The 20,609-nt window shown below is 33.6% G+C and overlaps 1 protein-coding gene across 7 annotated transcripts in view; it reads right to left on the reverse strand.

Annotated features, from left to right (window-relative positions):
* Positions 1-10,514, reverse strand: part of LOC143222961 (exonuclease GOR-like) — a 63,994-nt gene extending 53,480 nt beyond the window's left edge. For 2 of the 7 annotated variants that reach the window (XM_076450219.1, XM_076450209.1), the window contains exons 1-2: positions 10,347-10,367; positions 1,072-1,134 (exon numbers count right to left, since the gene is read on the reverse strand). In XM_076450219.1, the coding sequence (XP_076306334.1) occupies positions 1,072-1,134; positions 10,347-10,352 (69 nt within the window). In that variant the 5' untranslated portion in view covers positions 10,353-10,367. Of the gene's footprint in view, positions 1-1,071; positions 1,135-10,346; positions 10,412-10,457 lie in introns of those variants that run through there. The other 5 variants (XM_076450251.1, XM_076450241.1, XM_076450230.1 and 2 more) reach the window with 4 other exon arrangements.
* Positions 10,515-20,609: the final 10,095 nt, after the last annotated feature.

Raw genomic sequence — 20,609 nt, forward strand, 5'->3', positions numbered from 1 at the left:
TTAAGCAACTGCTGTGTGTTAAAAAATACCTGTTTACTTGATAAAACATGTTTCTGATACCAATTAGTTTCATTAATTAAGCTAAATCAGATTTAGCCATTTTACTATTTCAAACTTATAGTTAACTTCATGTAGTTGTTTGTATTGCATAGTTCTACTTTTAAAACTTAACATAACAGAGCATATGACTGGTTTTTAAACATTTATGCTATATATGACTGAGAAGAGGTTTTCTTCTCCCTCAAATATATCATCATATTACAATCTTTACAATAGATATCTGTGACTTGTTGGAGATAAAATCCAACAAACAATACATTATTCAACTGTTTAAAAAATAACATATTAAAACAATTCAAATGTGTATACAAATGTTCATAATATTGCTCATTACCACAGTTGTATCCAGAGCTTAAATATTTGTCTCTCTTTGTCAAAGTCCAAAAACACTAGTTTAATTACCTTAGAATACAACTGATAGACAAATTCTTCTTCCCAACTATGTTATTATGAAAGAGTATGTAATCATTTTGTTTGAAAAATCATCACTATATGCTCTTTATCACTAAATTCACAATTTAGATCTATCTTTTAACTTTTCAACCCATATTTATACTCCAATAGAGATCTAGAATATTCTTCTCACAATTAGATATTATTATCCAACAATCCTCAAGAAAAAAACCAGAAGGTTCTTGTAACATGTTGCAAGAACATAAAAATCACCAATTCATAACTATTGAACTCACAATGTATGATTCGCAAACAGTTAGGTAAACAAACTCTCAATTAAATATTGCTTCTAAAAATTACTAAATTTGACACTCATGATACATAAGTTATTTGAATTATTACATTTGCATTAAACTTAAACAGAAACAGCTATGTATATCTTACAGCATCTCATACTTTTAGCTTGTATGATCATAATTTGAAGCTACTCTTTTGATATCTTTAACAGTATCCGTACAAAGTATATTATCAAATATAACTTTGTAGTAATTTGAATAGTTAAAAAATGACTTACTAATACATGCTAATGGATTAACTTTAACTCAGTACAGTACTCACCTGGGGTGTGGTAAGACTTCGGTTCAAATCCAAAACAAGGAAATGTACATATATTTCATGAACCTGAAATTATGTGTGAAGATGGGCTTTGTTTATAAGAATGGAAGAATGTAGTAGTTTGAGTTTTTAACAAGTGATTTACTGACAAGCAATAGCAGATCATCCTTTTAGCTCAATAGGTGGAAGACTCACCTGGGATAAGATATATCTCAGGTTTAAATCTGAAGCAAGGAAATACATACACTGCAAATATAAATTACCATACAATCATATTTCTCCAGCCTGTATAAATATGTAATACACATTCTATTTGAACAGTGAATTTATACAAACAGATGAATGTATTTATGGAGTTGAAGGCTTCAACTAGTTTAATACACAAACATATTATTGTATTTAGAAATGCAAAGATTTGATACTTATTCACACAGTTTATGCACTACTTATCTGTGAAAGTAAAGCCTGTATTTAATGATATTTGGTTAAAAAAGTATTTTAATTACACCCAAAGATAAGTATTGGATAAAAATAGCAAAATCAATAATGTACAGTTCATTTATCTTCACACAGGAAATTAGGCTATAGAAGTATTAACTTATCAATATTCAGATTATTATTAGCATTTGTGATGTCGAGAAAACCCACTTGCAGAGAAAAATATATATATAAAAACGGCTTGTTTGGGTTGAGAAAATATTTTATGTAGAGGAGCGAACAACATTTCGACCTTCTTCGGTCATCGAATATATATTATTAGCATTTATTTTGTAATATTATAGATTAACTTTATACCGCAGCTGCTAGTATATATTGATGCAACAATGCAAAAATTTATTAGCCAATATCAATGAACAATATAACTACAGTATGCTACAGAATGATTTTATTTTGTTTGTTTTTTCATCAGGAATGCAAACAGCCATTCAATGGAGGAAGCTTTTACAATCTTGATGGACAACCCTACTGTGAAATTCACTATCATGCTAAACAAGGTTCTCTTTGTGCTGGTTGCAACATGCCCATCTCTGGCCGCTGTGTCACAGCCTTGGGCCGTAAATTCCATCCAGAACACTTTGTGTGCTCTTTTTGTTTGAAGCAACTCAACAAAGGAAGTTTCAAAGAACAGAACAACAAGGCATACTGTCAGCCTTGTTTTGAGAAACTCTTTGAATAACACTGGACAGAGGTGATATTAATCATTAATAATGAAACAGTGTGTATGGATAACTGCTTTGTATGATGAAGTTCCTTCTATGCTCTATCTTTTAAAGGGAGCTTTTAGATATAGTATGTTAAGTATTTTAAGTGGTTAATTCTATATGAAAATACTTAAACTTTTATCTTAATTTTGTTTTAGCAAAATTTCTTATGCTTTTGGTTTATTTTTTAATGCCATTGTTTTACAGTGTATGAAATAGCTATGGAAATGAATTATAACTGGGCATAAAATGCTTTTGCTGCTATATGAAATAATTACAGGTTTTCACGTGTGGTATCTTTAACTTAAACAATTACATGCTATTGTTAGAAATTTACAAACTTATCATGCAACACGTCAATTGATAAAAATATACATATTCTTTATACTCTTTAAACTTCACTGTTTGAAATAGGTGACACAGTATGGTTACTGTACAAACTAACACTACACTTTTTAAACAAGGAGAGGATATTCTGTTTCTGAGAATTTTAGTTCATTCTACTGGTATGTTGTCTACCTTTTATCTTAAACACTATTTCTATTGATGAAATACTACACAGTGACCACCTTACTGTGTGACATTTAGTTTTGAAAATGCCCTTTGAATACTGATTTGACTATACACTGTACAATTACTGAAAGACTTTTTTAAATTATTCAAAATATGTATTGTTCTTTTATTGAATAAACTTTCATTTAGTTATATAATGAATCAGCTTGCTGTGATATTCTCAGATAAAAATTAAATCAACAGGTGATGAGCAAGCCTGCAAAACAATAGGTTTGAAAAAACCTATATGCAAGTTGTGGTTGAGTTTGGTTCAATAAACTGGGCAATTATAGTATAACATAATGTAAAAAAACTAGTATATATTAATTGAAATAAATTTTTATAAACTTCATTACTCTTTTAGAAGTTTATAAAAATTTATTTGAATTAATATATACTAGTTTTTTTACATTATGCCATACTATAATTGCCCAGTTTATTAGTGTATTACTGTTTAACTGGACCTCTATTTTTTTGTTGTAAATTTATAACATTTTTAGTCTTTTACAAAGATTTACTTTTTTCCATTTTAAATATCTGAAATATTTTAACACAAGAGGCAAACTAATGCTTGTAAGCAGGCATACTGTTTATTACACAGAATATTTTTCTCCATTCAGCACTTATTTTGCTATTCATTACAGTTAATATTCTTGTAAGTTGCTGGGGTTTCCACACATTCTGGTATAATAAACATTTTCAAAGTTAATTTCCAATCCCAGAAATAAATGGAAAATGGAGATAAATATAAATGTTCTATAAATATGAAATGGATTATTTAACTTAATAGCAGTTAATCATTCCATTAAATAGCTTACTTAAATTCAAATCCAATTAAATAAAGTAAAAACAAAAATAAAAAGATGTAATGATATGGTAGATATGAGAAGTGATGCAAACCTATAAAGTCCCATGAAGAACGACTAATGTCCTAGAAAATTATTATTAATAAAGGGTAGAAACCCTTGGATTGTACTTTATGTATTTCTTGTGTTTTGGTTTAGTGTTAAATTATTTCTATGTTGAATCCATTAAATTTCATGAAGGGTTCAACATGATGCCCAAAACATAATCTAAAAGAGTCTATGCAACAAACACACAACTACACTCACCTTAAGAAAACTAGTTTAATTCAATAAAGACCACTTTTGCTTCAAAGCTTTGTTTATTAATCCTGAAATGAATATTCCTTTAATTATAAATGACTGATTTTAGTACAGTAATTGAAGTTAGGTTTACTTTACATATTAGAATATAATTTGAGTTCAAGAATATGAGAAAAGTATAAAACAAAATGTTTAAGTATCTTAATTCTTAATTGTTTGTGTAATCAGAATGAGCATCATACACGAGCAGAAGCAATATATAATAATCAGATATATTCTAGCAGATGTATATATTTTTTTGTTTAATATCAAGTCACAGAGCTATAGATGCACCTATAATGGTATCTTTGCACAACATTCTATATTTTTAAGTAACAAAAATTTTTTTGTAATCAAACTTACTTTGGGTTACCCTTTTGTAGCGGCAAATTATCAAAAAGTTCAGGTTACATGGCACATCTAGAACTATACTCTGAGAGTATATATATCATTTATACAAGTTGTTGAAACCACAAAGTGACAAACAATGTTTAAGCTTTAATTTTGTAATCATTACCCTCACTATAATAGTTCAGATAAAGAAAACTGAAACCAAACTTTTTAATGTTATGACATTTCATTCCAAGTTCCACATTGCAATACAGACTATAAATACTTGGGCTATAGTGAGTGATACAATTGCACTTATAGCTGTGGTATCTATTGTATACCAATTGTTTTACACAGACATATCCAGTTATGCTAAGATGCTAAAATGACATTTAAATTACAAGGACTTAAAAACATCAACATCTATCTACACAGTTTTCAAACTTAAAAAGAATTATCTTTTGCTCTTTTATGTCATCATTCTTACTGCTTGATAATTTTTATATCTCAGTAAGTTAGTCTCATTTATTACATATTTTAAAATCAACTTTTATACAAGCCAAAAAAAAACAGAAAAATTTAGACTTTGTAATAAAAACACTGAAATTGGATATCCAGTTTTGATCTGTAGACACAAAAAAAACCTAAAACATAGTCTCGGCTCTTGTATTAGGATTCGAAAAATTTTTGCAATGGACCTTGAAGCAATTTCTATTGCATTATGGAGCAGAATTTTCCACAAACACAAGGAAAATTACATATAAATAGGGATATTATGAGAATATATATGGATAATAAAATATATGGCATTAAAATATGCATTGTGTCACATTCAATAGCCAAGCTTACCATCCAAGATTTAAAATGCCAATATATTTTCAGTCAAAACAATTAACTGCTAGTTTAAAGTTTCAAATAGTTTGTTTTAAAATCAAAAAAACTGTTCACAAGTCCCTCAATTGTTTGACAGGTTGTGATTTCCAACCCTCTTCCAATGTAACTGAAAAACCCACATGCTTCAAATTAATTTTATTACTCCACAATTTAGAGCAACTTTTGTGTTAAAAGAGAAACAGAAACTCTATGTTATGACCATTCAAGGGTCATATCTCATAAATGCATCAGTTGATGCATATTAGCAGTGATCAAACGGGCACAAACTTTCATTAATCTTCACTGAAACAAAGGTGCAGTAAGAAAACTCATCAGAAACAAAAATCAGAAGTCTACAAAGATTTGTGACAAATATACAAAATTTTTAAAAGGAAATAAACATTTGAAGGATTTCTATAAATTAAAGGCCTTAACAGAGATAGTGTATTTGTTGCACTCAATTTATTTTAGTCTAATAAGCCCTGAATATTTGGGCCTTTAACCAGCTCACCTTATTATCAGGTAGTACAGAAATCAACAGAGCCAAAAAAAAAAAAAAAATCATGCAGCTACCTTTCCACAGAACACAATTACTAGTTCTTGTCATTGTCAAAATGTTTTCACAGATGTTTTGTTCAAAGTCTTAATACATGTGTATTAAAACTTTGAATCAAACATGAACCCCTAAACATAACATGTACTTGGCCATGTGGGTGCTACTTCTATAAATACTTCAATCTCTGAATTATTCTAATATCATATTAAGCTTCCTATTTCCATTGACAATACTTTATTTTTTTTAAGTTTTCAAATTACTTTTGGTTTCATAAGACAGAACCTCTTCTGAAGGTCAACACTGGCACGTTTTGCAGAAAACATATTTTCTGTTTAAAAATTCTTTGCTGCAATTTTTTTAAAGATAATTATGATATACTCTGCTTTCATAATAAACTGATAATATGAACTAAACATTATTATTTTTGTTTCTAAAATATACAATAATCCTATACTGATTTTCTGTAAATTAAATAATAAAAACATGTTTTACTATCACTGCTAATCCTAATAGTATTTTTATTTGAAATATATCACAACTGCAATTAGAAATAACTAAGCACTCAGCTAATTTATCTACAGGGTGGCCTGTAAGTCCCTGCCCATCCTTATGTTATTATAAACAATGTTATAATACTAATGATGAGTTTAAGGCAGCTGTTACCATAGCATTTAGAACAATAACCCCTGCTATGTTGAGGAAAATGTCTCATAGGACATGGCATCGCATAATATTATGCAGAAAATGAGGGACAGCACACAGATACACTGGATACATAAGATATATGGATGGGTAGGGACTTACGGGCCACCCTGTATGTATGTTATTTAAATAACATAAACAAGAAGATAATATTTAACAACAACCTAAACACTAGTTTATTGTGCTAGCCCACTGTCTATTCATGTTTTAAGAATTAATTTGGTTACTTGAACTTCGGTCCATTAGTTTAAATTCAGCTTATAAGTAGGTTATAAATCAGGCTAAATACATTATATTATTAGCATTGCTTTAGTGTTGATAACTATCCTATTTAGAGATAAAACGTGTTTATGTTTTGCTATTAACTGTTGTAAAAGTGTTCATTTATTTCAGTTTGGGGCCATCCATATGACCAAGTGTGATGTAAAGGGCCAAAACGTGGCTTAAATCAAGTCTATACGACCAAGTGTTACAAGAGGGGGAGTTCAAAACGTGGCATAAATTGTGTTATGTTTTTTATAGTTAAAGCCACTTCCACTTTAAATTTCTATATAATTTAAGATAAAGTTAATTACTTTAATGCAAAGACACAGTACTGATTAAAAACTAATATAATTGGTTCTCAAACAAGAGATTTAACAGTAACAGTGCTTACAATAGGTTACTGGTATTCAGTATTTATTTCCAGGTTATAAATATGATGGTTAAAAATAGTGTATCAATTAAGCATTCATAGTTTGTCAGGTGTTGATTTTATATGGGAACTCGAGGCTGTTTTGTACTTTTAAGAATGCTAGTAGTGAAATCATGAAATCTGTATGTAGAGTTTGTAAGTTGAAGTTACAGGCTGTCCTAATTAAAGTAGAGGCAAGAGATAAAGAAAAGAGTATACAATGAGAAATGGCAACAGGATTTCAAGAAGAGTTTAAGTTTTTCTTTGCAAAGGATACATCAGCTATCAATCACTTTCTGGAAATAGAAAGAATACTATTAGGGCTAAAAGTAGAAGATTTAATTGTAATTAGCCTGTTATTTGAGCAACAGTTTTCAGCCCTTGGCTTCTGCAGATGAAAAACTACCAGAGGAAAGGAAAACAAAAGGGTCAGAGAAAGATATGGATAATAAACTTAAGAAGGTTATGGTTATAGATGATTCCTTGACAAGGCATATGGATAGAATAGCCTATTTGGTAAACAGGGAGATAAGAATCAGATTATGCTACTCAGGGGCACAGGTGGAGGATGTAACCAACAAAGCAGGAGATTTAATACAGAGGGCAGGCAATGATGCAGTTTTTTTGTGCACATAGGGGCTAATAACGTAAAGAAAGGTAGGTTAGAGGAGTTAATTAATACATATAAGAAGTTGATAAAGATATTTAAAGAAAAAGGTTATAACTTAACTTTGTCTGGGATACTGTTAAGAATCAATTTTGGGAATAAAATTATAAATAAGTCACTGTGACTAAAAATTAGGCTTAGGTTAAAGTATAAGGGCAAACAGCTGGTTCGTTGGACTTGTGGGATCATTTCAGTGTAAGAAGGGAGCTTTTTTGTAATGGATGGTTAACATTTAACTAGGATAAGGGCTAGCTTGTTTGCAACAGCTATTACCTCAGCTGTAAAGGAAGTTTTAAACTAAGACTACATAGTGGTTAGGGCCAAGATAAACTAAGTGCAAAAAGAATAGGAGGTTGAGAAAAAGTTAGCATAGGAAATGAGTATAGAAATAGTTATATCAGGACAGGCTTTAAAATATTTATATTTGCTGTAACCCAACAAACTGTCTGAAATTGAGACCAACTTAGAAATTATTTTTTTCATTATGACTTGGGAAACTTTTTATTTTCACTACTTTCTGTCAATATACTGACCAATCTTACAGAACATTCCAGGTAGATTCAATGCTGATTATCTGATAGAGAATTTTCTCTAATTTTCAAGAATGTTGTAGAACTTTCAAGAATTTTCAAGAACCTTTTAGAATTTTCTACAACTTTACATAGTAATATATATACATATGTAGGGACTCACCACTCACCACTTCAGTTTAGTTCTAGCTGCCTAAGTGAACACGTAGACCTATCTGATTTTATCAGAGATGGCATCAAGAAGCTGCAAGCATTCTCCAGATGCATTCTGCTATGTATGTGGCCCATTTATCAAAACAAGAGCAAAAAAATACTCTGTGATAGCATCTGCTAAAAAGTGTGAAGCTTACAAAGCATATTTCGGCATGCCTGTTGGGGATCAAGACAAACCCTGGGCACCTCATTTTACCTGTAAGCACTGTAAAAAAAACTCTAGAAGGTAAGATGGACAATTTTTGTTTGCTTGAATAGTAAGATTTTATATTATACAAATTTTAGACCTTTTAAAATTTATATATATTTTGGTGCACTTCAAAGAAGAATACAACAGTGTCAAGACCTTGCTAGAAACCTTGAAGTATAATGAGTATGGCTGGGAGGTTATCAGAGACTTCAAAATGGTGGCATTCCTGATGGGTCTAAAAGGAGGCTTTACAAAGGGACACCAGGAAGCACTGACCACAATGTAATGAATTCTCTTTGGGGAGGCACAATGTCAAGTATGAGCCACTAGTGGACCTCCAGAAGGTGCTGTTCCTACCATTGCACATAAAATTAGGCCTTATGAAACAATTTGTCACAGCTCTTGATAAGGAGTCTGCAGCCTTCAAGTACCTTCGAGACTTCTTCCCTTAGCTGTTTGAGGCAAAGGCCAAAGCTGGTGTCTTCGTTGGACCACAAATACAGAAGATGCTGGAGTGCACAGAATTCCTCAAGAAGCTCAGTAGGAAGGAAACCAAAGCTTGGGGCAGATTTGTTGCAGTGATTTGGGGCTTCTTAGGCAATCACAAGGCCAAAAATTATGTGGAATTGATTGAGGCTCTGGTAAAGAACTATGGCAAAATGGGCTGCACAATGTCCCTGAAAGTCCATATCCCTGATGCTCATCTTGATAAATTCAAGAACATGGGAGCATACCCAGAGAAGCAAAGTGAGCACTTCCACCAAGATGTACTGGACTTTGAATGCTGCTGCCAAGGAGCATATAACAAAAACATGGAAGACTATATTTAGAGGCTGATACGTGAAAGTGATTTACATTACAGTTGCAAATCTCGAAAAACTACTCACTTCTAAACATTTTTTGTTCATTTTTGTATAATTTTAGTATAAATACATGTAAATCTTGATTCATATGTTGTTTTATTCAGACCTTATGTAAATGAAAATGTGCAAATTTGCCTGATTTTAAATAGAAAATAGGTTAATTTCTAAATTTCATTATCCAGGTCGCAAAAGCAATGTTTGAAGGGAATAATGACCATTTTCTGTACTTTTAGAACATAAACAATTAAGAAATAACACGTACTATCCAGGAACAAAATTTGTGTTACGAAGTGTCATTCTGTTTTAAGATTGAAAATTCGCAAATTCCGTTAGTAGCAGGTTTGCTCTTATAATATTTAACTAACCTAAACTGCTTTAAAATAATGACAAATACGCTTATTTTTAATTACTCAGTGATACACACGGAAAACTTAAGTGTCAATAGTAAATAAAGTGGCTGACTCAATGTGAGCCCCACTCTCTCACAACAATCTGGTGCTCACTCATACTGATTATGTAATGTATCACAAAGTTAAATATAGTATCTTCTAATACGGCTACAACTAGTTTCAACTCGCATTAGCACACAATCAGTCGAGACTTTAGACTAATCTAATTTATCCAATATCTATGCTCTGAGATAATTCATTACTGTTAGATTAAATTATTCAGACTAAACTTGGGAAGAGTAAAATCACAGCATTTATTGTAACACTGTAAAATTACCCGCAAATTATATATTTCTCAATATTTTAGTAATACGCCAATTTCAAATTTTTTACCTGCATCCGCCATTATAAAATCCCTTGCTCAACAACTTAAGCGCAAACGTTAACGGTGATAGAATTTTATTTGTTATTTTTGTCGTTGGGTTCGGTTATATCTTTATTTACCTCAAACGTGTGTCCACTTTTCTTCTTGCCCAAATAAAACATTTTAAAAAATGTCTTTTATTATTACTAAAACACCTACTGGATGTTCTGTTTGCGAAACTGCATGTGTGTGTTTTCGTTCAGCAAAGCCACATCACGCTATCTGCTGTGTCCACTGAGGGGAATCGAGCCCCTGATTTTAGCGTTGTAAATCCGTGGACTTACCGCTGTCCCAGCAGGGGACAAGCGAAATTGTCCATGACAGTTAGCTATACATATAATAATATATAGTTCATCATAAATTACACAAAACAAATGCTGAGAAGTTAGTTATTTGACACGTACTTTCACTGTCTAATAAGGTTTGGTTTGTTTTGAATTTCGCGCAAAGCTACACGTGGGCTATCTGTGCTTGCCTTCCCTAATTTAGCAGTGTAAGACTAGAGGGAAAGCAGGTAGTCATCACCACCTACCGCCAGCTCTTAGGCTTTTCTTTTACCAACGAATAGTGGGATTGACCATACATTCTAATGCCCCCCACGGCTGAAAGGGTGAGCATGTTTGGTGTGACAGGGATTCGAACCCGCGACCCTCGTATTACGGGTCGAGTATCTTAATCACCTGGCCATGCGGGCCAGACAGTAAGGAGAGAGAAATATTTCAGGTTAGAGATTCAAGAAACTGTGATTCGTAAGATATCTTGTTTATTAGATATTGTTTAAAGTAGTCATTTGATCTTTCATTTGTGACATAACGATTTTTGTTTGAGTATCTTTGATATTGTTATTGTGGCTAATCTTACTATCGATGTCATAGCAAAACCACATTGGGCTACCTTCTATGCTCACCGAGCGAAATGGAACCCCTAATTTTAATGTGTGGTGTTGAATGTATAAGACTATATAGCTTAATTCTTATTATTTAGTCTGTTTAGTGTTTTAATATATAATCAATATTTAGTTTTGTGTAATTGATAATGAAATATATATTATATATTATATATATATATATATAGCTAACAGTCACAGACAGCGGTAAGTCTTCGGATTTACAACGCTTAAAGCAGGGGTTCGATTACCCTCGGTGGACTTAGCAGATAAACTGATGTAGCTTTGTTGTAAGAAAATATACACACATACTAAGAGTGTTAAGTAATATTTATAACAAATTTCGTTATGTAACGCGGTAAGAGTCTTAAGCTACAGTCATGTGAAAAAAGTTAGAACACCCTATGAAAGCCTGTGTATTTTTGTAACATTTTTGGATATATAGATAACTGATCTCAATTTCAACAATACTGAGATATTATAGGAATATAACTAAACAATTAAAACTGAAGAAAAGACTTTTCAAGATCTTCTGTAAATGTAATTCTACAAAAATGCATATTCTAACTGAGGAAAAAGTTAGGACACCCTACCCCCTAATAGCTGGTGTTACCCCCTTTGGCTGAAATAACTGCAGTAAGACGCTTCTTGTAGCCATCTACCAGTCTCTGATATCGGTCTGAAAAAAGTTTGCCCCACTCCTCAATGCAGAATTTTTTCAGCTGTGAGATGTTTGAGGGGTTTCTTGCAAGTACAGCCCGTTTCAAGTCACCTCACAACATCTCAATGGGATTAAGATCTGGGCTTTGATTCGGCCATTCCAGGACTCTCCATTTCTTAGTTTTTCAGCCAGTCCTTGGTGGATTTACTGGTATGTTTTGAGTCATTGTCGTGTTGCAGGGTCCAGTTCCGCTTTAGCTTTAATTTTCGTACAGATGGAGGGGCCTGGCATGGCCTAGCGCGTTAAGGCGTGCGCTTCGTAATCTGAGGGTCGCGGGTTCGCGCCCAAGTCGCGCCAAACATGCTCGCCCTCCCAGCCGTGGGGGCGTTATAATGTTACGGTCAATCCCACTATTCGTTGGTAAAAGAGTAGCCCAAGAGTTGGCGGTGGGTGGTGATGACTAGCTGCCTTCCCTCTAGTCTTACACTGCTAAATTAGGGACGGCTAGCGCAGATAGCCCTCGAGTAGCTTTGTGCGAAATTCTAAATACCAAATATCAATCGTACAGGTGGTCTCACATGAATCTCAAGCACCCTCTGATACACAGTAGAATTTATGGTGGATTCTATGATTGTGAGCTGTCCAGGTTCTGCTGCAGCAAAGCAGCCCCAAACCATGACACTTCTACCTCCATGCTTCACAGTTGGTATGAGTTTCTCTTCCTGGAATGCTGTATTTGGTTTACGCCAAACATGTCCTCTGTTATGGTGTCCAAATAATTCAATTTTGGACTCATCTGTCCAAAGAACATTATTCCAGAAGTCCTGGTCTTTGTCTATATTCTCTCTGGCAAACTTCAGTCTGGCCTTGATGTTTCTCTTAGAGAGCAAAAGTTTCCTCCTTGCACACCTCCCATGCAAGTTAAACTTGTGCAATCTCTTTCTGATTGTAGAGGCATGCGGTTTCACATCAACAGTAGCCAGAGCCTGCTGTAGGTCACGTGATGACATGTTAGGGTGTTTGGAGACCTCTTTTAGCATCTTGCGGTCTGCTCTCGGGGTGAACTTGCTTGGACGACCAGACCTGGGCATGTTGGCAGTTGTTTTGAAAGCCCTCCACTTGTTGACTATTTTCCGGACAGTGGAATGGCTGATTTCAAAATATTTTGGGATCTTTTTAAATCCCTCATCAGCCTTTTAAGCTGCTACAATTTTATTTCTGAAGGCCTCAGTGACAGCTCTTTTGCTCTCACCATGGCGCTCACTCTCAGTTCAACAGTCAGGAGCACACCAAACTAAATGTCTGAGGTTTAAATAGGGCAAGCCTCATTCAAAATGCTGAGTAACGATCTTCTAATCATGTGCACCTGGTGTGACACACCTGTGTATGAGTTAAGCCATTTTAAGTGAGAATAAATGTGGGGGTGTCCTAACTTTTTCCTCAGTTAGAATATGCATTTTTGGAGAATTACATTTACAGAAAATCTTGAAAAGTCTTTTCTTCAGTTTTAATTGTTTAGTTATATTCCTATAATATCTCAGTATTGTTGAAATTGAGATTAATTATCTATATATCCAAAAATGTTACAAAAATACACACGCTTTCATAGGGTGTCCTAACTTTTTCACCTGACGGTAGCTGTCATAGAAGCAGAATATGAAGAAAGTTGCTTCGTTATAGAAGACGATCTGGCATTGGCAGGCGGTTAAAGCACTCGACTCATAATCTGAGGGTCGCGGGTTCGAATCTCTATCACACCAAACACACTCGTCCTTCCAGCCGTAGTGGCGTTATAATGTTCTGTCAATCCCATTATTCGTTGGTAAAAGAGTAGCCCAAGAGTTGGCGGTGGGTGATGATGACTAGCTGCTTTCCCTCTAGTCTTACACTGCTAAATTAAGAACAGTTAACGCAGATAGCCCTTGTGTAGCTTTGTGCGAAATTCAAAACAAACCAAAACCAATCGTTGTAGAAGATCAAGACATATTAAACCTAAGACCACTGGGTGTAGATGATACATGCAAGGACGTCAACATAAGTGAAGAATTTACTGGGAAGAAGAAGAAATAGATACGGTATCTAGTGTGCCAGTACACATATAGATTTGGAGAGGCAGGTCTTAGGCAATACAAGATCAAGACAAAGGAACCTTTCAAGATGAAACCCTTGCAGAGGCCTTATGCGAGAAGAGACCAACAAAGGAACTGAAAATATTCACAATTGTACGTATTTCTAGTTCACAGATGTCCAAGGGAATGTTTTTTTTTCTTATGAGAATCTTTTGATGTATTTTTGGCTTGTAAATTTATATCCAAAATTAAATATGGGAATGTATATATATATATATTGTCTAGCAGAAAGCACATAAATCTAACAATATATAAATCTCTCTTAAACAAAGAAAACACGATCATATAAACAAAGTTTTATTCTCTTCAGGTATACACGCCATATATATGATTAAGAGCCACACTTATGCCAAAAAGAACTGTCATGCTTTTCAGCTATCACTTAGCTCTTCTCAGAGGAGATCACATTTTCTATATCTGTAGCATCTTTAATGCTACAGCGATTTTTCCGTAATGAAGAACATTTATGATGTCTTTGGCATCTTGTACATTCTCATGAACACCAAGAGAAACTTTATGGTTCCCTTGACTAATGGGCTATATTGATAACATAATTTGAAATACACTAAATATTTGCAAAACTCTCTAGTAACTAGGATGGTATAAAATGCATGACAACTACACGCATCAAACCTTCAGTAATTTGAAAAATGGCAAAGTAGAAGTGTAAAAGAGATGATATATTGCCAATATTCAATGGAAATAGCTGCATCATTGTTCATGTTGTTAGGTTTGTTTGTTTTGGAATTTCGCACAAAGCTACTCGAGGGCTATCTGTGCTAGCCGTCCCTAATTTAGCAGTGTAAGACTAGAGGGAAGGCAGCTAGTCATCACCACCCACCGCCAACTCTTGGGCTCCTCTTTTACCAACAAATAGTGGGATTGACCGTCACATTATACGTCCCCACGGCTGGGAGGGCGAGCATGTTTAGCGCGACGCGGGCGCGAACCCGCGACCCTCGGATTACGAGTCGCACGCCTTACACGCTTGGCCATGCCGGGCCCATGTTGTTAGAAAGTTCAACTGAAGTCAAAACTCTCTCATCTTTGTCACTCTCGATAACTGTTTAGTTTAAAAGGGCAAATATTTTTTAAATGTTGTTTAAGGTTCTTGACTATACATTTTGAGAATTCATGAGTCAACAGTTTTGGCATGCCGAAAGACTTGGCCATCAAACTGAAATTTCCATTATATCTCACATGACTCTTTTGTATAATTCCGTGATTGATGAATAGATGTTGACAATTTCTTCGTGGTTCGTGTTTACATCATTTGTTTTCAGACGTGTCAGTGAGGGATTTTCTAAGGTGCTTAAATATACTTGTCAGAGACAAATTATCTCTTTCCTTTTATCAACAGTCATAGTGTCATTATAACTGAAACAGTTATGGACTTGAACCTTTTTGTAATGTAATAATATAGCTTTATTTGGTATTTTCATGTAATAATTTTATAAAGCGTAATGCAGTTCCTTATATAGTTGATTACATTCATGTTCTTTCAAGGTCATAAAGGTACAGTACTGTGCAAACGTGTTAGGGCAAAATAAAAAAATAGATTTCAGGCTACTTTCGAAGAACAATGAAAAGTAAGTCACAAGTGAAACATCAAAATTTTATCAATTTCCATATTTAGTACAACTGATACTCAGTGAAAGCGCCTAAGTTCAGTAAACAGTTAATATTTTGTGTCCCCTTTAAGCTATAAACACTGTTTTAAGCATTATTATAACATACTTAATCAAAGTGTTCTTTGGGACTTTTCTCTAAATGTCTCTAATACACTCCCATAAATTTTCTTTGAAGTAACTTTGGATTTGTCAAATTTTTGATCTATCAAATCTCAGATCTGCTAAATTGGGTTGAGATCAGGGCCGTGTGGAGGCCATTGCATCATTTGAATGACTCCAGCAGCTTCTTTCTTAGCTAAGAGATTGTTGTACGAGTGTTTTGGATAATTATCTTCTTGGTAGTAGAATTATTTACCAATAATACACAAAACACTGGATATACCATGACAGAACTGTTGGTACTTGTAGTGGTCCGTTATTATATCCATTTTGCAAATATCTCCTGTCCTATCAGCGGAAAACACCCGCAAACCATTACACTGCTTCCAACATGCTTCACAGTAGATATTTCAAACTTGGACTCATTAGTCCCTAACACACCTTTTCAATCATCTTGGGCTCTATTTATCTAGTTTTTGTATTTTTTAAACAAATTTTTCAATCTCTTTACAATATTTATTTAAAGATCAAAATAAAGTGTTTTCTTGACTGCCACACAACCAGGTATTTCAGTATCGTTGAGTCTTCTTGATACTGTAGATACTCTGTTATCAGCTGGTACATTGTCGTTTATCTCATGCTTGAGATCTGTCCCAAAGGATGCTTAAACGAAGACATTTCACATTAGTATCATCGAATTTAGGTGTTCTGCTCTCTTTCTTTGATAATTTTAAATTGGTCTCATGTTCTATTAAAGAGTACACTTGACAGTGCTTGGGGAGCATTTCAAATCTGCAGCAATTTGGCGAAGAGTCCAATCAGTATCACGTAAAGTTTTGTGCGAATTATCTGCGATATTGACAATTCTTACGCTTTTTCGTTGAGATATTCGTTGCACTCGACTCGTAATCCGAGGGTCGCGGATTAGAATCCCCGTCACACCAAACATGCTCGCCCTTTCAGCCATGGGGGCGTTAAAATGTACGGTCAATCCCACTATTTGTTGGTAAAATAATAGCCCAAGGGTATGCAATACAAGAGGCTTCATAGGATAAACATTTGACACAGTCATGCTCCATACTGGATATATGATGGTACTACAGAAAACCCTACAACTTTGTTTTGGCTGCTATCCCAGTCATGCTGTGTTTACTGCCAGTATTTGGATGGTATACAGGTGGCTAATCAGTTATTCAAGTACTAATTTTGGTCTTCATTGTCAGCTGAAGCTTCCAAGCTTATTCAAGCTGCCATGGAAGTATTGTGTATTACCAATAACAATGAGGTAATCAGAAGTACCAATAAAACCTTTAAGCATCTTGTGGTCTGGATGTACTAACTTTGAGCCTGTAAAGGAGGGTGTTCTGTTGGCAGTATCTTCCAATATGCTGTTTTCATCTGGTACTGCTCACAGTTTTATCTTAGAATCAGGGAATCATTAGTTCCACCCCAACCACAACAATGTCATTGGATATTCACCTACCAAGATAACTTAGAAAGATTGACTACTCATTGCAGGGTACCACCATTTGATAGTTGTTTACTGTTTGCTTTCTTTTCCATTTTACCAAATGATCATTTAATTGTGAAAGACGAAATTCATTATAAAAATAAAAACAAAACTGGTATAGTTTTCCATGCATGAGTGTTTATATTGAACATGAACTTTATCATTTTTGCTAATTCTGTGGAATTTTTAAGTGATCCTGTTCCAGTTAAAATCAACATACTGTTCTGCTTATAATTTCAAAGTAAATTTTGAGTTTATTTTTGTTTGATCTGCTTCACTGAGGTCATTCAGTTGTGTTCTTTTTCACTTTTGTATTAATCCATGCTATTCTTTCTCTCTTCTTTTTTACCAGTTTGATTTAATTAATTCTGTATTTTATGTAACTTAAAAGTTTCAGTATTATGTAACCATTGCTCCAAAATATATTTTCAATATTTCAATGTAAATGCTAGCTAGAGAGCATGTGACCAAAAAGTTTGTAACAGTAAATCTCAATTACCTATAATGTTATTGATGACGTCACGAAAATCCAGTAACTTAAACAAATATTTAAAAGTGTGATAACAGATAAAAATACAAGCGGACCAGTTAATAAGATATCATTAAATTAGTTATTCAGTGAAATAATTGAGTCAGTGTTATGTATCATGTATATTCGGTTAATCGATTGATTAGTTATGAATTTATACAGTTATGTTTATTTTTATATTAGCCATGCAGCCATCGCACCATTAGCAAGTTACTACCGTTTGAACGTCATTTGCAAACTTAGCTCTACAAATTACCTTGCAAAGAGAAGGCAGTTTGTAGAAACATTAAGGAAGAAATAAACTATTTTTATCAATACTTGAAGTAGAGTTTGATCATTTCTATCAAATAATTTAAAAGAACCCAACCAACGAAAGAACAATGGTAAAATGTTATATCCGGATTTACTCAATTTGGTTTAAGTTACGTTACTAGCTGTTGAGGTTTATCCTCATTCATTTTTATAGCACCTTGTGCGTCAACTAAAAAGGTTTTTAATATAATTGATGACAAATATTAGACAAATTACCCAATTCAGTCATTTAAACTAAATTTTAAATCTTCAGGACTAGAAAGATTTTAAGATAAATGAAGGGGAATGTAGCGGTTCAAAATGCTATGTTTTAACCTATTAAGCATATTTGTTCAAGTAAATTGTTTAAAATATTTACATGCAGGTCTTTTAAAGTTATTAAGTCCTTGCAAAAAGGAAGTGAATAGTTTTAAATTGAAATAGTATTTGTTTGAGACTCAAGCTATATATCACACTGGTCATTACAAAAATTACACTTGTGCTGTTACTCCCTATATAGTTTGTCATACTAAGGTTGATGGGTGATATATAGGGACTGTAAAAGTTATGATGAGTTGGAAGTTGGTTTCATTTTGGAATCGTAAAATAAGATAAAGTACTAATATTAGTAATATAGAACTGTGAGATACCACATTAAGACTTTAGTTTAAGTTAGCTGTATAGTATAAACACTAGATTGTCATTGTTGCATGCAGAAACATTAAATTTAGTTTATAATTACTTTAAAGCTCAGAAGCTAGTCAGAACTAAAATAATTGTTTCTTGTATTATACCATGTCTGAATCCTCCTGTTGTAGCACTGTTATTTTATGGGGGGAGGTCTTTTAAATTATTTGGTGAAAACTTCGAGGTCCAGTTAATGTGAAGATAAAAAAGTTAGCCTTTCTTTCTTAATTTTTCTATAAGCTGTTTCTACTCATACACTGTTGTAATTTCTAGGTCTGAGCTGATAACCGGTGCTTAGATGAAAATACTTCAATTAAGTAAAAAAAAAAAAGTGTTGCAATTTCACGACTAATCGATGGAGTAACTAAATATACAAATATTTAACACTGATCCAGCTTCTTCACTGGCACTCTAACACTAAAAACAAAACTTACTGATTCACTGTTAACCTACTATTAACGAGCAGTTATATCCATTGTCTCATTTCTAGATATTCGTTTAAGTTAGTGAGTTTTAGTGAAGTCAAATTTAGAAGGTTTTACATATTCCATACCTATTTTTATAATATTTTCTATCCTAACATCGCGCCCTCTTTAGCTAAGATTTAAATTAAGTCGTCGAAAATGTAACATTTCCTTCGCCGTCCATGTTCATTTTATTTTTCACAATCAAAGTTTTTCAACTCTTCAGTTATTGCAATACTCAGTATTTACTTGTCAGACGTCAATAGGGCACGGCATGGCCAGGTGGGTTAAGGCGTTCGACTCGTAATCTGAGGGTTGCGGGTTAGAATCCTGGTCGCACCAAACATGCTCGCCCTTTCAGCCGTGGGAGCGTTACAATGTTCGGTCAATCCCACTATTCGTTGGTAAAAGAATAGCCCAAGAGTTGGCGGTGGGTGTTGATGACTAGTTGCCTTCACTCTTGTCTTACACTGTTAAATTAGGGACGGCTAGCCCAGATAGCCCTCGAGTAGCTTTGCGCGAAATTCAAAAAACAAAAAAAAAACCAAACAAACAGACGCCAATGAACCTGATCTGGCACATGACAGTTCTAACCACTATTAAATAATCGATTAATTGGGATACAATCTGAATGTTCTCTGCTTTATTAGTAAGTGTTAATACTCATACCAGCCGTCCTGAGGTACATTTTTACTTCAAGTGGATTTCTCGTCATCACGAAACAACAATACTTGGTTTATCAATATCTTAATACATGAACATCAGGAGATAATTAGAATCAATAGCATTTAACATAGATATAATAGATACAAATATTTTAAATTAAATTGGTTTGTTTTGAATTTCGCGTAAAACTACACCAGAGCTATCTGAACCAGCTGTCCATAATTTAGCAGTGAAGAACTAGGGGAAAGGCAGCCAGTCTTCAACAGTCACTGCCAGTTCTTGGGATACTCTTTTAGCAATTAATAGCGAGATTGACCAGAATTTATAAAGCCTCCATGGCTTAAAGGGCGAGCATGTTTGGGGAGGCGGGGATTCGAACCTGTGACTCTCAGATTACGAATCAAATGCTCTAACTACTTAGATATCCAGGGTCCTCTTAATTAAATTGCAGTCATAATATCGAAGTAACGTGCCTTGGAAAAACAAAAACACCTATTATGTAATGCCCATTTGTAAAGTAACATGAAAATTTCGTATTTAATTTTCCAAATAAAACTATAATATAAAATTAATATTAATCAATTAATAATAATAAGTATATGTAACAAATTTCTACTGAAAATAAACGTATAACGTGTAATAATTTTCTTATCAGAGGATTTCCCTTTTCAACACTTTT

This window comes from Tachypleus tridentatus, chromosome 1 (genome assembly GCF_004210375.1).
Source record: "Tachypleus tridentatus isolate NWPU-2018 chromosome 1, ASM421037v1, whole genome shotgun sequence".
Lineage (NCBI taxonomy): Eukaryota > Metazoa > Arthropoda > Merostomata > Xiphosura > Limulidae > Tachypleus > Tachypleus tridentatus.